Here is an 18,014-nt window from a genome sequence, read left to right as displayed (position 1 = left end):
TATAAACCCTAATTAAGGATCCGCGTAAATAGATATTAGGATATACTATGAAATTCCGCCCAACATCGAGTTTTCAAACATAAGGGGGTATTTTGACACTCTGAACAGCCAGAATTTGATCTCTCTATCTTTTTATATTTCTGCTGGCCAATCTTTCGTTTATATTGACACCAGGCACAAACACGCTGCTTTGGAAGAGGAATCCGTTGATGATTTAGATTAGAATTTGATCATTCCCTTGGTAGATTATCATGAATTCTAGGTGTGAATTCAAAGAGTTCCTGATAAAGCTTCTCATGAAAGCTTATATGAGAAGGAAGATCCTTCGCTGGAATCCCCTGCTGCTTCATATATAGATATTGAAGCTGGTATGCATTAATAGCCGCGGAATCAATAAGCCAGTAGAGAATAGGAAGCCAGGTGCGATAGGTGACTCTATGACTAGTATATGCTGCCCAGTATTGATTTGCTAGGTCTACCCCATTCATATGATGATTATAATCATCTATAACCAATGAGATTTTCAGCTTCTTTTGTGGTTGACCTTCAAAGGCTTTTCTAACAATATTGGCATTGGTTGAGAGTTCCCCTGGGCATTTACGAGTACGTTCAATAACTGCGTCCAATGAATGAATCGTAGTTAGTGTCAATACCATATTATTATCTTGCCAGGCAAGACAGAGAACGTTCTTTTTTTCAATGGCATGCAGGGTATTCCAGGGTATGGAATTTGAATGCTCTCGAAGCTCGCCTAGTACTGCTGGAACCTGGTTTGGACGAGTGGTTCCACATGCTCCATACCCCTGTTGACGTAGTTCTTTGAATAAAGGAACTGATGTAAAGTAGTTATCCATATAAATTGAATAGGATGTGACCAGCTGTGAGATAGAGATTTCATTAGGCGTGGCATTCGGCGTAGCATTCGTTTCGGGTTGATATTAGGGCCAATATTATGGGTGATATTAGAGTCGATATTAGGGGTGGCATTCGGCATGGTATTCAGCGTATTCGGTGTGGATATGATAGGAAGCCGCTTCACCAGATTCACCACCATAGATCCGGTTTTTGTTAACATAGGGAATTGGAACATAGACATTATACCCTGCCGGCGGCTAGACCAGGAAAAAGACCATAAATAGCCATGTTCTGCTAGGCCAAATATCTTATATCCTCGAGGAATTGGTTTATTAGGCATCTTGTATGTATGTTGACTCCGTCCGAAGCATTTAACCATAATCTCATCAATGGAAATCTTAGAGCCAGGGGTATAGTATTTTCGGCATGCCATATGAAACTTAGTAGCTAATGGCTCTACCTTATACCACCAATCCTTATTTTTGGCCTCCGGGCGGCGGGCCTCATGAGGGTTAGATATATGGATATATCGTTTAATCTGTTCGAAACGTGTATGGGTCATATAGGATTGAATGGAATGAATAGAGCCTTGTTTCAGATCATTCCACCAGTATAAATCAGTTCAATGGGATTTATGAACTCTCATATAGAGAAGAATGCCTATAAAGACCTTTATCTCCACTGGATTGGTATTTTTCCATGAACGTTGCTGAATAGAAGGCTTTGAGAATATAGATATTTCAGAAATCTCTATATCTATATCTTGAGCTTTCTCATCCTCCTCCATTTCTGAAAGCTCTGAAGCTTCATCATCAGTATCTCTAGTATCTCTCTTTAATTTTGCATAGAGATTAGTAGAATTACTGAAAGCATTCCTCAGAGAAGAATAAGATAAACAGAGTGTATGGACTGCTAATATTGATATTTGCAGGAATATTGAGAATTGAATCTCGTGAGATAGGCAGTATTGGGTGGAATTTCACTGATTCTAGAGGTGGAAGTTCTGCAATAACCTCCTCAACAGGCCGTTTTCATTTTCTTGATGTTTTTGTATGAACTAGAGAATGAAGTAGTTAGCTAGGTCATTTGAATTGATTAATATAAGGAACTCACCATTGGATTTAGTAGGTTTCTCAGTGGATTCCATGTTCGCAGGTTTGGGGGGTTCCATATTCGCGGGTAGGGGGATAGGTGGGCGAATATATGAGAATCAGGCAGGCAGGCAGGCAGGCAGGGCTTCAAACACGTTGAATTCCATACAGATTACATCTGTACACGTTCTTAAGATCTACATGGGATCTTCAATCAGTGGATCTAAATGACCAATTATTATTCATATAAAATTATATAGGATTCTATTGGTTATGCCCAGGGCGCCGGTGCAGAATTCCATACACTAATTGAAACCACGCTAATTTTGCACAAACCTACGGACGAGGGGATAGGGTGCTTATACATGCTAGCACCTGCCAAGGCCCCCGGCACTTAGGGGGCCACCCCAACAACAGGGAATGATTTTAAAAACCATCCGATTGGTTGCCTCATCAGAGAGGTAGTAGCAAACCAAACAGGACACCCTGGTAGGCGCCCTATCTCCAAGGCCTACTAGTGGTCTCTAACACTATTAGTGGGTAAAACATTGGGTGGGGTAAGCCTATAGTTAGTCCTTTACACGGGGTAAGGCCACGACGGCTGGTTGGAAGGCCAAGGGGGCAATGGGCTGAGATCAGCAACCGGAAGCCCTAGGCTATGGTGATGCCTAGAGTGGGCGGTGGCGCTTAACTAGGACCCCCAGCTGGACGAGCCAGAACTAGTTAAAGCGGCCCGAGAGGACGGACGCGGTGGTCGGTTGGTTATAGGGGTTATAATACGTAACTAGCTTAAGGTGCATGCTGCGTGGAATAGCCACGTAGTTGACTCAAATGAAATAAATGGTGCTGCCACTGGACATGAGATAATTCAAGTTGATATGGAATTGGATAGTAATCAAACAGTTCAAAACCTATTATATTCAAATCAATACAATTTTGAAAAAGCTCAGTGGACAGAAGTGAAAAAAATGATTGAAAAGTTGAAATTAGAGAATAAAGAAATTCTTTATTGGGAATCAGATACAAATCTTACAGACAAAATGCTTGAAGAAAGAGCAAACTTAATCACTGAGATTATTTTTTCAAGTGTAAAAAGTTATATTCCATTGAAAAGAGTCTCTGAATTCTCTAAGCCTTGATGGAATGATGAGATTTCAAATAAAAGAAGACATTTAGCTAGAGTTAAAAGAGATTGGAAAGAAGATCTTGCCTCATTTGAGTATTTAAAGAATATTAGAAATGATTATTTCTCCACAATTAAAAAAGCAAAGACTGATTGTTGGAATAACTTTCTAGAAAATGCTCAGGGGAAAAGAGATTTTCAAAGCTTTCAGATATACAAAGTCAAAAACAATGTCTAAGCTACCAACATTAATTTATAATTTTCAGAACGAGGAAATTATAGCTAGCTCATTTGAAGATAAATGTCAAGCTTTTATGAGAATATTGTTTCCATCATCAAATAATTCAACTGAGGTTTGTTCTTTGCAAGAAGATAATGAATATGAACATGATAAGAAATGGGAATGGCCTGACTTAACTGAAGATGAATTAAAGACAGCTATTTTTTCATCTTCAAAGGTCACAGCAGAAGGAGCTGATAGTATAAATCATTTAATAATTCAAGAGCTTTATTCAGTACTAAAAGATGAGCTCTTTGAATTGTTCTCAAATCTTTTGAAATATGGGTATCATTCTAAGTGCTGGAGGCATGCTGTTGGAGTTATTCTGTCAAAACCCAATAGAAAACCAACTATTCCTAAATCTTATAGAGTGATATAGCTGCTGAATTGTCTGGGAAAAATTTTGGAAAAAATAATTGCAATTAGACTGTCTTTTCTATCTACTACTACTGATTTATTATATGATGATCAGATGGGAAGTAGAAAGCAAAACTCAGCAATCGATGCAGTTTTCTCTGTAGTTCATGATATTCAACTTGCAAAGAATGAAAAAATGGTTACAACTGCAATGTTTATTGATATAAAAGGTGCATTTGATTGTGTTTCACTTTCTCAAATGATTAAAACTTTGATAGAACTGAGAATGCCAAAGTCTCTCATTAAGTGGGTTGTCTGTTTCATGTTAAAAAGAACTATTCAGTTGCATTTTGATGGAATGAGACAACATATAACAGATATTGAGATAGGAGTTCCTCAGGGTTCCCCAGTCTCACCCATTTTATTGGCTATATTTATCAAGTTTCTATTTATTGATAGACAAATGGCAATTATGGTGAGAACTCCAAGCTATGTGGATGATTTGGGTCTAGTTGTAAGCTCAGAATCAATTGTAAATAATTGCAATTTGATTGAGCAAGCAGCAACTGAAATGATTGAAAAAGCAAAATCAAAAGACATTGTTTTTAGTATGGATAAAACTGAATTTTATCCAAATTTCAGAGAAAGAGATACTGAAGTTAAGCTTTTAAATCATTCAGTTAAACTAAAAAATTCAGTTAGATAGCTTGGTGTCTGATTAGATTCTCAGTTAAATTTTAAATCTCATGTTGAGATCAAAGTTGCAAGTGCTGAAAGAATCTTAAACAGTATTTTTTTTAAGACTTTCAAATACTGAAAGAGGCTTGTCTTTTCAAGCAATGAGACAATTACATATTGCTTGTATAACCTCTGTTTCAGACTTTGCAGTTCAAGTATGGTGGAAAAATCAAAAGAGTTTTGTAGAGAGGTTTCAAAAGCTTCAAAATTCAGCATTAAGAAAAATATTAGGGGTAGTTAAAACCTCTTCAATTAAAGCCATGGAGAGATTGAAGCCTCTCTATTACCATCACAAGTGCGATTTGATAAAATCTGTATGAATTATGTTTTCAGAATTATGAAGTTATATCCCAATCATTCAATTAAAAAAAAAGTCTCAAGTTTTTTTCCAAGTGAATTAATTGGAGTAGATCTGAATTGGGAGTCATATTTTGATTGGAATGAAATAAATTCATCTGATAATTCAACATCTGTGCAAAGAAAGAAGATACCATCTCAGTTATTTAGAATTTGCTCCATGATAAAAAGCGGTTTCTCTAGTTAAATGTGGAGAAAGTGGTCTTTGAAAATCTCTCTCCTTGGAAGAAAGATCTTGTCAGTCTTATTGATTTAAATATTAGTCAACTTTCAAAAGAAGTTCAGACTGAACAACATCTATATCTTCTAAAACAAATGAGAAATAAAGCAATTCTTATATACACTGATGATTCAAAATGTGAGAAAACAGATAATCTTGGAGCTGGAATAGCATATTCAGAAAATGATAAAAACTATATTCTTGTTTCTTGGCAAATTGGAAAAGAGTCAGACGTTTTTAATGCTGAATTATTTGCAATTTCAAGAGCTTTCAAATTGGTTGAGATGAAGATTGAATAATGGAAAAGATTTGAGCATATTTGAATATTCTCTGATAGTCAAGCTGGGCTTAAAAGACTTCAAAGTAATAAAATCAGCAGTGGATAGTCAATGCTAGAGCTGATTTTGAAAAGTCTTCAAAATATTCAAAGAAAAATCTCATTCAGTTGTTCTATTCATCTTCACTAGGTGCCTGCTCACATGGGTATATATGGCAATGAAATGGCTGATAAAGCTGCAAAAAAAGCAACTGAATTGGAAGTCTGTTTTTTAAAAATTGTAACATGAGCTTTTATTAAGAGAAAAATAAGAGAATTATGTTTGCAAAAATGGCAAGATATCTGGTTTTTACAAAAAAAGAGTGTACATTATTCCAGGTTTGAAATTAAGCCCAAATGGAAAGCTTGCTCAATAAAATGTAAAAAGAACTTGTTGCTACAATAATGCAGCTAAAACTTGGACATGGTTATTTTAAATCATATTTAACAATGATTAGAAATGATTTAAGTGATTTATGTTCAAATTGTCAGTTTTATGAAAAACCAGAGCATCTTCTTTTACGTTGTACAAAGCATACAGAGTTAAGATTGAGATTGAAAGAGAAGTTTGAATTGAGATAGTTAAATTTAAAACTTTTATTCAATACAAAAACTGAAAATGAATTCTTAATTGAATATTTGAAAAAATCAAATATTGTTTGTTACAAGATTTCAATTGAATAACTTGATCTGATAATCAATTCAATTTTTGTTTTTCTTTTTTTTCTTTTGTTTCTATGTATTTGCTTTAATTTTCGTTTTTATTTTTATTTTGTTACTTTTACTTTTTATTTCATTTTGATTATTTTTTGATTTTGACTTATTTTGAAAAGTTTGATTTGTGAATGCTTTCTGTTCTTTTAATAGCTGCTATTTTTTATACTCTTTATTTCATTTGTTTTAAATTAAATGTATTGATCTGTCGTCATTCTTTTGACATTCTTTTTTAAATTGAATAGTTTGAATAATTGTTTGATTCTGAGCTGGAATTCTGCTATTGCACGTATTAAATTGACTTTGTATATTAGCATATTGTTAAGTTGAAAAATTCTGGAGTATTTTAGATAGATGTCATAGTCACTGACTGCATATATATATAATGAAAGAATAATAATAATAATAGCATTGGGTGTTTTTTATAAGACAAGAAGCTCATCGTGTGATATATTGTAGAGAGAGTTTTAAAATGATTGTGAGTTCTTATCATTTTTTTTTGATGAGCTCAATTGTATAATCTATACCACATTTTCAGTGAAGGGGAAGCTTTTCAGCCGCTTTTTCATTGAACACATCTGTGAAATTCTTATATGATTTAAGAAGTTTGCGAGATTTCTTAAAATTCTTAAATTTTAATTTTTCTAACATTTTTTTTGATATCTGTTATACTGACAGTGAATATTTGGACATTCTTCTTCTTGCATGTTTGATGAGTTAGTAGCTTGAATGCTTTCACTGATATCTGAATGAAATCAGTGATTTTATTAATATTCTTTTCATAAACACAGTCGCCTTCTGAGAAGATTTGTAATGCACTTCTTTATTGATTCCTTATTATATTAATAATATATAAGTTGCTTATTCTTACCTCTTTTTATTATGTTTTCACGACCGCTATTTTTATATGTATATATATATATGAATGTATGTATTTCACACATCTTTTCTCTTTCTTTTTTCCTTTTTAGTGATTAGCTACAATTACTATTATTATTACTACAATTACTATTGTTGTTATATCATTTATTACACTATCTACTATCTTCTACTATTCACTCTTCACACCGTCATCATCCCTCACAGTTTCTAACCACTCAATCTTTGAGAGATGATTGATTCATTGAATAATAGTCATGATCTTTATGCATCTGCCGTACTCGTGTCACTGCTGAATTAGAAGCAATAATTGCCAATGAAGAAAACTGTGAAACACATATCTTTGTCACTGAAAATGTGCAACAAGCATCATTCTTCTTTATAAAGATAGATTTGAAGCATAGTTCAGAAGGGGACACCTTCTCTGAAAATTTAAATACAATTGAAACTAAAAAGATAGCTGTGACTAAGAGAATTAAGAAGTTACAGACTGAGAAGAAATTGTGAGAACTTCAATACTGATGCAATACTTTACTACAAGAGTTGAATGAAACAATCCCAGCCATTCAAAATACACTTGAAGCACATTCGAACCATGGTAGAGATGCAATTAGTGTGAATTGTAACTGTGAAAACATTATGAGCATTCTCAGACCATCAGAATCTATGCTATAAACATTTAACATTTTAATGAAAAGCATTGTGACTACTGTCAGTGGAAGATGTAATTGAATACCACTTTGATAATTAGAACTTTGAGATTCTGACATGAGTGATTACTCTTCTCAGAGAGATATGGAAAAGTTCTGAGATAAAAGTATGAAAGAATTTGAAAACTTTGTTACAGCTGCTATTGCTTTCCATATCAGTGATCTTGATTACTACAACAAACACAACCATCGAAAGATCATTGAAGCTGTCACTCATTTCAATGTTGAGATGCAACAACATTGATATCAACATATATATAATATGCAAATTTTGCCACCATGAGAGGAATTTGTTAGCTGCATGCAATGTCAAATCACTGATTCAGATAAAAGTTTTCAAGATGCAGATAGACAGTATTGAAAAATAGAGCAACAAAAAAATCAGACAATTCAACAATTTGCTTCATATTTACAATCAATTGAAGAGTGTCTGCAGCATTTTTATAATAAATAAATATCATCAGAAATCACACCTCTATATGAAAGTTCTACCTTCTATTTGTTGAGAATTTGATAAATATACAATCAAATTAGAGGAGCTAACCGGGCCCTAGATGATTTGTAAGCTGCCGCTCACCTGCAACCTCTGGTCGGCCCCTCGTTCCGAGGGTCCGCCATCTCAACGTTATCCGCCATCTCAACGTTACTGCCCACTTATACCCATGATATTCAGTTGATTTATCAACCAATGAATCTATATTTGATAGATACAAATAGATTATATTGTAAATGAACTATTGCCGTGAATTCCTTGTAAATTTGGTGGCATTAACATAAATGCCTTTGTCTCTGCAATATCTCTTAAGTTCCTTCATAACCTTCTTCCATTTTGGCCGTAACTTCTCCAATGCCTCCTCAATACCAATCTGATGATGAATAGCTGTCATTTTGCGAATATTATCTGCAGAGATGACTCCTCCTTTATGAACTACCCTCCGTGAGCCGTTCAGACGGCGTTTGCGAGCAGCCGAGGCGGCAGTTGTCTGCGAGAGCTCCTCCTGCAAAAGAGCCACTGTATTGGCCATTGCAATACTACCCTTATAAAGCTTCTGTAATCCTTCATATATATAGTCCTCATCATAGTTATCTTCATCTTCCTCTTCCAGAGCCTCGAGTTTGCGTTTATATCGGTTGAATTGGCGTACAGTTGAAGGAGTATACCAAGTATCTGAATCCATGGAATCTGAATTTGAAGATTCTGAAGGAGTAGTCTCGAATTCACGCAATTTATTAAGGACAATTGAAGGATTGAATGGAAGTAGGCCAGTTGCTTCCCATCCATGTTTGATTGTATGAACTCTGAATGTTGCTTTTCGTATGGAGGTGATAGCATGAAGAAATTCAACCTTTGTGAACTTCTCACAGCCGCGTCTTGTTGCTTCTTCAACTGCCACTGAATGATGATGCTTAAAGGCTTGAAAAACACCAACATCCAGAGGTTGTAATAGGTGACTCGTATGCGGGATGAGATAGAAGGGAATGATGTTGTTCTTTTCACAAAAATCCATGAATTCAAAGGTGCAATGGGAGTCAAATCCATCTAATAGAAGCAGACGGTGGGTTCCTTTGGTGCGAGCTTTTGTAGACCGATGGAAATGCTGAATCCACTGAAAAGAGATTTGATCATTATTATACCCAGTGTCGGATGTAGCTATCATGGCATCCTTCTCTATTTCATCTGTCCACCGCTCCTGTAGCTGCTTCGCGGTGAGAATATATAAGGGAGGAATGGTAAAGCCATCAGTTGCAACTCCTTCAATGATAGTAAGACTTTCTCTATTATTTGAACTTCCAACATAGGCCCGTCTTCGAGGATCTCGCGTTACAATCCATTGATCATGTCCAATTCCTATTCTGAACCCTGTTTCATCGAAGTTGTAGATATCGCAATCTTGAATTCCATATTTATTGACTGTTTCTTTGAACCGGTTAAACCAATCAAGGATATGAGATGGTTGATGAGCCTGTTTCCGTAATATATCAATGGTCTTCTGCTTGCGTACATTATACTCTGGATGGCGTTTGAGAAATCTTTTGACCCAGTGCTCTCCAAGCCCAGGTGCAGGTGTGGTAGAATCTGTATGGCTCTGCGCAAGTAGGAATCGAGCAGCACCAAAGATCATCGATCGATTGGGAGGTAGGCATAGCTTATCTAGAGCTTCTATATACTGACAAAGTGATTTTTCCTGCTCAAAAGATAAAAGTCGATTAGCAGGAGGTCGATGAGTTCGCGGAGCACGGCCATTGTATCGATTGAGCAGACGGGAATAGGGAAGGTTATAATCTCTTGCCAATGCTTTGATATTGGGTTTTTCAATATCGGCTATGGAATCTAGAGCCTCTGTGATCTTATTCTCTATTAAAATATATGTAGAAGTCATCACATTGGTTGATTATTGCATTTTGAAAAAAGAGATTCGCGTATTTGAAAATAATCGCGTTGAGATGGCGGACCCTCGGAACGAGGGGCCGACCAGAGGTTGCAGGTGAGCGGCAGCTTACAAATCATCTAGGGCCCGGTTAAGCTATGATGTCACTCTTCATAAACTTGCATGGCGGAATCAAATCTGTCAGAAAGACAGAAGAAAATTAAAGAGAAGTTAAATTTCAAAAACCTCACTCAAGTCTTTAACAACAAAAATAATGCTGATAATAGATCACAAAACAAACACAGATGAAATGACACTACAAAGTTAAATGACTTCATTCAATCAAAATACTGCTGTTATTGCAAGCAACCAGAACATACCATCGATTCATGCTTCAAACAATCAAAAGATGAATTCAAGAACATCAAGTCAGACTCAAAAATTGATGTAAAAGATATAAAAAACTCAAAAGACTCAAAAAACATTTAAAGCACATCATTCAAGCTTACAATGGCAGCTATAAATGTGGAAAGTCAATGCATAAACACCTTAAATTTCACTGTCACAGTGGTAATTGCTACATCTAAGAGTCTGCAAAAAATGCTTGCACTAGTAAACTCTGAGTTAGAAGTGAACTGTGTCAATAAATTTTGAGTAAAGAATCACAATCTAGAAGCTGCTCATTATAAAATCAAGATGATCAAATTGATTGATGAATATATATGCATTCTTTTAGAGAGTATAACATTGTAACTACTGTCACTGATCACAAAGATAATACACAGCAGACATCTCATTTCTTCCATATAATGAAGATGAAGAACTACAATTTTGTGTTAGAATTTCTTGATTAAAATAAATAAATTCTCTTATAGATTGATCAGATGAACAATTCTTCTTCAGAAGTTTTGAAAATGAACAACAACTTCAAATTATTTCTGAATAAGATATTTTAACTGAAGTTCTCACTGAAGTTAGAGTAGAAATGCTTGTAGTATTATCTACAGAATGTTCAAAAGACTCAAAACATGCTTCATATGTATTCTCAACTGTGTATTCAGATTTGCCAATCAGCTTATTTGATTATGTTATGCCATACACACATATCTTCTCAGAAGAAGCTGCTATAAGTGTATAAAGATTAAAAGAAGCAGAACACTGTATAGATTTCAAATCGGATACAACACAATCTTCATTTATACTGATATACAATCTCTCTGAAACTGAGTTAGCTGCTTTAAGAGAATATTTAAAGAATGTATTAGATAAAAAGTGAATGCAATCATTCAGTAGCTCAGCTGATGCATCAATTTTCTTTGTTTTGAAGAAAGATGATGGATTTCATCTCTGTGTAGACTATTGAATTGATACCCTCTACCCCTAATAAATGAATTATTTGATAGGCTTTCAAGAGTCAAGATATTCACTAAACTGAACCTTTGAAATGCCTATCACCACATACTTATAGCAGTAAAAGACTGTTGGAAGACATTCTTTAGAATGAGATATGAACATTTTGAATATGTAATTATACCATTTGAACTAGCTAATGCTTTAGCGATATTTCAAGCATACATTAACAATGCCTTGTCTGATTTGTTGAATATATATACTTGAATGACATTCTCATATTCTCCAATTCAAAGCAGAAATATAAAGTGCATGTTATTAAGATGTTAGAACATTTTAAATGCATGAATTTATTTATAAAATTTTCTAAGTGTGAATTCAATTGAAGTGGACAAAATCTCATTTCTGAGGTTTTTTATAGATACAAATGATGTTAAGATGGAGTCAGACAAAGTCTGTATTATTGTGAAATGGTTTACATTTAAATCAATTAAAAAGGTTCAATTCTTTTTGAGCTTTGTTAATTTCTATTGATGATTTATTAAGTCTTTTTCCTCCATTGCATCCTCATTATTCGAACTGACAAAAGAGAGCAAGAGAGGGGAAAGAAACGCCACTTTCATGTGAATGGAAGATGCTCAAAGCACTTTCAATGAGCTCAAATCATGCTTTATGTGTGCTTCTTTATTAGCTCATTTTAACTCAGCTCAGTGTATTCAGATTGAATCTGATGCATTCACTTTTACAATTGCTACTTTCTGTCACAATTGCAGAATGATGAGCACTGGCATTCAGTTGCCTTATGATCAAAAAAGTTGATTGATGCAGAAACACATTATGATACTCATGATAAAAAACTCTTAACTATTATAACAGTATTTAAGAATTGAAGATATTATCTGAAGAAAAATCAGTATTCAATTCAAATCTGATCTGATCATGTCAATCTGCAGTACTTTATGATGATTAAAAAACTGAACAGATGTCAGATCAGATGAATGGAAGCTTTATTTGCTTATCATTTTGTATTATTGCATCACTCTGAATCAAAGAATTTAGCTGATGAGCTCAGTCATCATGCAGATTACAGTGAAATCTATAATGATCAATTATATTATCTACTCTGCAACAGAAGCTGAAATATGAAGTTAGATTAAATTGAGAAATTGATACTTCTTTTCAAAATGATGTTTCTTCTGATGTAATCTGTGCACAGGTTTCTAATGAGCAAAATGCTTCTTTTAATGAGTGAAAAGCACTTCATATGCTGACATCTTATATCTCTCATATAAACTCTTCCCCTTTGTCATATGTTGAGCAATATATGCTTTGAATTGCAGTCAATGAGACTATTCTTGAGGACTCAGCATATACAGAAATGTCTGAATCCTTCACTTCATTTTTAAATAAAGCACAGAAAATTGATTCTTTTGCTGCTGAGTAAAGAGAAAAAACAAAGAAGAAAGAATATAATTGTCATTGAAAATATTCTATAAACAATTTCTGAGAATGATATATTGCATGCTGATGATTGTGTGTATGTCTCTCAATAAAAAGCATTCATTGATGAAATTATCAGTGCAAACCATGATGATCTGCAGAGGGGTCACTTTAATATAAAAAAGTTCATAAACAGCATTCAGAACAAATACTATTGACATGAGTTAATCAGAAATATTAAGAACTATATTATATATTCATTTATGATACTTATCAAAGAGTAAAATCAAAATGTCACAGATAATATAGAGAATTGAGTACAATTTTCTTATCATCAAATTTTTTTGAATCTGTTATTATAGATTTTATTACAGACTTGTCAGCCTCTACATTCCCCCATCAAATCTATGATGTGATTTTAATGATTGTGAATATATATACCAAGTTTACAATCTATATTCCTTGCATCAAAAACATTACAGTGAATGAACTAGCAGAAATCGTTTATATCAAGTTCTATACAATTTACAGAGTATCCAAAAACCATATATCTGATTGAGATTCGCTGTTTACAAGCCATTATTGATCCACCTTTTGTTACATGCTAGATGCATGCTGGAAACTTTCAACAACCTTTCACTCTCAAACAGATGATCAGACAGAACAACAGAATCAAATCTTGAAACATTATCTTCAATACTTTATTAATTATCATCAAAATGACTAAGTATGCTGACTATTGTTAACACGGTTTGTTTACAATATCTCTTAACATGTCTCAACTGAAATGGCATCTGCAAAAGTCTTAATGAGATATCAATCTGATTTAAAAATTAATGTCAGCAAATCACCACAACTGATTGCCATACATACTGCTAGCTGCATGAAATATATTGAGGAAACATGCCACAATTTTATCAAGAACCTACAAAAGATGTGACAAGCATAAAAAACTTACTATAACGGAAAACATAACCTCAACAATTTAAAATAAATGATTATATCATACTCAATGCAAAAAACCCAATTGTTACATCCAGTTCATAAACTCAATCATAAATATGTTGAACCCTTTAAAATTCTAAACATCATTGAAAGACAAGTATATAGACTGAAAATGCCATCTTCATATAAAAGCATCCATTCTGTATTTTATGTATCTTTATTGAAGATCCAGAATCAGAACTTATCAACAATGAAGAACAATATTAAATGAAATTTTTTTTTTGAAAAATGACAATGAAAAAACAAACCTCTGAAATATCTTGTGAAATGGACAGGTTGGGGACCTAGTGGTGATACATGAAAACCAGGAGAAAATATATTGAACACTCAGACATTTGAAACTTTCCTCAAACAAGAAAATAAATGATAAGTACAAGATCAACATACTTTCAAATGTCAAAAACACAAATCCCAAGCTGAAAAACATCAAAAGCATGAATCCCAAACTGAAAAATGTTAAAGGTGTGAATCTCAAGCTGAAAAACACTAGAAGTGCAAATCCCAGCCAAATTTCAATCAAATACACTTTTTAAAAGAATATCATTCAAAAAAAAAAAATATAAATAAATAAATAAATAAATAAATAAAAGATTTAAAAATCCAATTTGAATATAATAAATACAAAAAAATAAGATACAAGCAAGGAAAAAACAAAGAAAATAAGTTTTAAAGAAAGTTTAAAAACTCTCAATTCACTCACTCTCATCTCATTCTTCATCTCTCACTTCCTCTTCTTTCTCTCATCATCTCTTTCATCCTCCCTCTCAGTCACCCTTGCTCAATACTCCTTTCAATATTTGTAAATTATCGGCACTCATTTTAAGTGTAAAGATATAAGTAAATATTTGTTTTACAAAACATTTATCTTCTCATTTTTACTCTTTTTCATCGATCTACTCATTCTTCAGCATATCTGATCAAGAAAAGCATTCTTCTTCATCTCCTCCTTTCACTTCTCCACTGTTTAGAGCACCCACTTCCTCTGTTTCACAGATGTCAGTGATGAATTAATCACTAAAGCAGATATTATAAATACAATCACTGTTTTCATAATCTGCACTTCCACAGACTCAGTTGCCATTTGATACTGAAATCACAGAGCATTCACCTCTGCTCTACTCTGAGCAGACAACATCATCAAATGAAATGTGTTCAATCATTTTATCAAACAATGAAGGCAACTTTTATAGCTGACCATATCCTTCTCAGCTGCCACCTCTGCAAAAATAAATGCACATCTGTGTATAATACACCTCAGAAGAGGCGTATCATATATCTAGCATTATTATCAATATATCAACATTGAAAAGAGAAAAAGAGAATAGAAATCAAAGAAGGTTACTCACAGAGTTGCAAGATTTTCCTACAGAAACATAGCTTCACAACACTTTCAGATATTAAACTTCAACACACATTAAAAATTGACATCTCTCAATTTGAGAGCACAATATTCACATGGAATTTGATTGTTGTGCGTCACATGATTAGAGCTAGAGCAATACAATAAGTGAACAGTGAATGGTGCTATACAGAAATGAGCTAGTGGCGCATGTGATCACATTAATAATGCCACTGACAGAGAACATCAACAATTATTAATATATAATAAACATCAATTGAAGAACAACTTATTTAAAATCAAAATATTTAAAAAAAGTCATTTTAATGAAAAAAGAGAAGAGAGAAGAACTGATGAAGAAGTTTTAAAACTTTTTTTTTTTTGAAATGAAAAAATCATAATAAAAAAGTAAAGAGCTTTAATGATGGTTAAATTAAAAAAAAAAGAGAAATTTTCAAAGAAAAAGAAATTCTTTTTACTTCTCTGTACACAATCTCTAGCAATCAAAGAACCCATCAATTCTACCTTATTAAAAAATTGATGACAATGTATATACAAGCTATTTAACAAATGTAAAGCACTCTATACAAATCACTGAAAGCAGCTCTTACAAAAGAGTGGGGCAATTGTAATGCACTCATTTATTGTTTTCTTATTATATTATGATTGCTTATTCTTACCTCTTTTTATTATGTTCTCGCTACTGCTATTTCTATATGTATATATATATATAAATGTATGTATTTCACACATCTTCTTTTCTCTTTCTTTTCCTTTTTAATGATTAGCTACAACTACTATTATTATTACTACAATTACTATTGTTGTTATATCATTTATTACACTATCTACTATCTTCTACTATTCACTCTTCACACTGTCATCGCCCCTCGCAAGATTAGACAACAGTTGCATGCATTTATCAGAGTTTAAAATTCTATAAATCATGACAGACTAAGTATTAAATCATACTCAAGGTCATGTATTTCTGTATGAGATGGGCTATAAGAGTAATTACAAGAGTAATGTGAAGTACACACAAAGAATATTAGAAAGGTAGCAATCTCTATTGTTCAAAGCTAATCACTGATCTTCTAAAATCTACAAATATCAGTGAGTATTATATAGACAATGTTGCCACCACATTACATTCATCACAATTGATTATTGTTTCTTGCCTCTTCTCTCAAAGGTTCTTGATATTGATTAATGTTGTAATAGAATATCAGAACCAGCTGCTTCTGTTGCTGGTTCAGAATCTATGAAGAGTGATATGCTGAATGCCATCAAGAGTATTTGTTTGAATTATCTGAAGAGGTTGCAAAACCCTCTGATATATTCTTGCTTTGTGAATGATGAGCACACACACTGTCACATCTGCTATATATTGAATAGAAGTTGTGCTGCTGTAAGTTTTTTAGATTGAGTTTGTTGCAAGTACTAACAGATTATAAATGCTCAAGTGCTTTCAAGAAGAAATCAGTCAATTTTTGATTGATGAATTTCAAAAAATACTGCTCTCTGATGAAGTTTTGAATGAAAGATTTGCCACATATCAAACTGCTGTTGCAAGGTTTATACTTGACATGCAGATCTACAAAAATGCAGATGAAATTCTAGAATTTTATATGAACTTTAATGATCTGTTGTCACAACAGAGTGTGGCATTTGATCATAGTAGCATTTCAGAATATTATCGTATTCTGCTATTACATCAACACCATCCTCACTGAGTAGAATCTTGATGTGTTATTTGAATTGTCTGATAATGCTGACAAAGATGAGGAAGTGGACAGTTTTGTTGAGATGTTAGAAAAAAACACAGCAATGTATTGCTGTCATTGTATTCAACATCTTGCAACATCTTTCTGCCATCATTGTGAGTCTGCTGAGGGTCAATGCAAGAAATGCAAGCATTGCTCGAGCAGTGAACAAGTATATTTGTATTTCAGTAAATAATCATTCTATATATGTTTTGCAGGATATAAAATAACTTGTGTTAAATGTCAGCAGATGTTGTTAAATTGACTCAGACAGCTATCAATACAACTGAGGATTTAATTGTCATTGATGCAGATATTTTAAATGTTAACATTTTACAGAGTGCTGTGTCAGCTGTGATTAAATTTTTCACAGTGAAGATCTGTGAAGTTCAATGACATGGTTTCCCTGGGACCTCAGTTGAAACAGTGACTGATGAAGTCTCAATGATCACATTACTGATCACAGCTTTCAAGTCATCATTGAAACATCATACTTCATCAGTTGAGAAAATCCAGAGTAATAAACAGATCTGTTTTGATGACAATTTCTTGAATGACACTGATCGAATCAAAGCAGATCTGTTTTTTAATCTTTAAATGAAATAAATCTATTTAACAATCAACATCATCTTCTTCATTTTTGTTTGTTAATTGACTTTTAATAAATTTTATTGAACTGTGTATTACTTACCCTCATACAATGAAGAACAGAGAATGGATAATCTGTATAATAAAACACTGAAAATGCTATGCACTGAACTCAATTGTTGAAATCAAGAACCTCAGAATAGAAGAAAACAAGAGGAACATATGGGTTCAACTGAACAAATCAAAACAAAATATAATTGAATGAAGAAATGCTCTCACTGTCATAAGAGAAGTCATATTATATTATGAATGATGTTGAATGTTATACTCTGAAAAGTGTAATCAAGTCTGATAAGTAAAAAATCAACAATCTCAATTGTAGAAGCAGCTGCTGCATTGAGAATATGAATGATTAAATTGTGAAAAAAACATTTATTGACAATGAATATCTGAATGTTGACAGAAGCAGAATGTTAATGATGTGAATGTTAATAGATTCTGATACAGATGTGAATTTCAT

General features: G+C 33.3%; 2 protein-coding genes across 2 annotated transcripts; both read right to left on the bottom strand.

The window, feature by feature from the left end:
* Window positions 1-230: 230 nt before the first annotated feature.
* Window positions 231-2,002, bottom strand: HCAG_04163 (predicted protein; the record flags this gene model as incomplete). The annotated part of the gene is made up of 4 exons (XM_001540273.1): window positions 231-616; window positions 802-1,357; window positions 1,496-1,674; window positions 1,969-2,002. The coding sequence occupies 4 exons, from the start codon at window positions 2,000-2,002 to the stop codon at window positions 231-233; spliced, it is 1,155 nt and encodes a 384-aa protein (XP_001540323.1).
* Window positions 2,003-8,374: 6,372 nt separating this feature from the next.
* On the bottom strand, window positions 8,375-9,885 carry HCAG_04162 (predicted protein; the record flags this gene model as incomplete). The annotated part of the gene is made up of 2 exons (XM_001540272.1): window positions 8,375-9,808; window positions 9,880-9,885. The coding sequence occupies 2 exons, from the start codon at window positions 9,883-9,885 to the stop codon at window positions 8,375-8,377; spliced, it is 1,440 nt and encodes a 479-aa protein (XP_001540322.1).
* Between the last annotated feature and the right edge of the window lie 8,129 nt (window positions 9,886-18,014).

Source organism: Histoplasma capsulatum, genomic scaffold, assembly GCF_000149585.1.
Source record: "Histoplasma capsulatum NAm1 scaffold_4 genomic scaffold, whole genome shotgun sequence".
NCBI classification, from domain to species: domain Eukaryota; kingdom Fungi; phylum Ascomycota; class Eurotiomycetes; order Onygenales; family Ajellomycetaceae; genus Histoplasma; species Histoplasma mississippiense.
The sequence above is the reverse complement of the archived record's forward strand: the minus strand, read 5'-3'. Positions and strand labels throughout refer to the sequence as shown.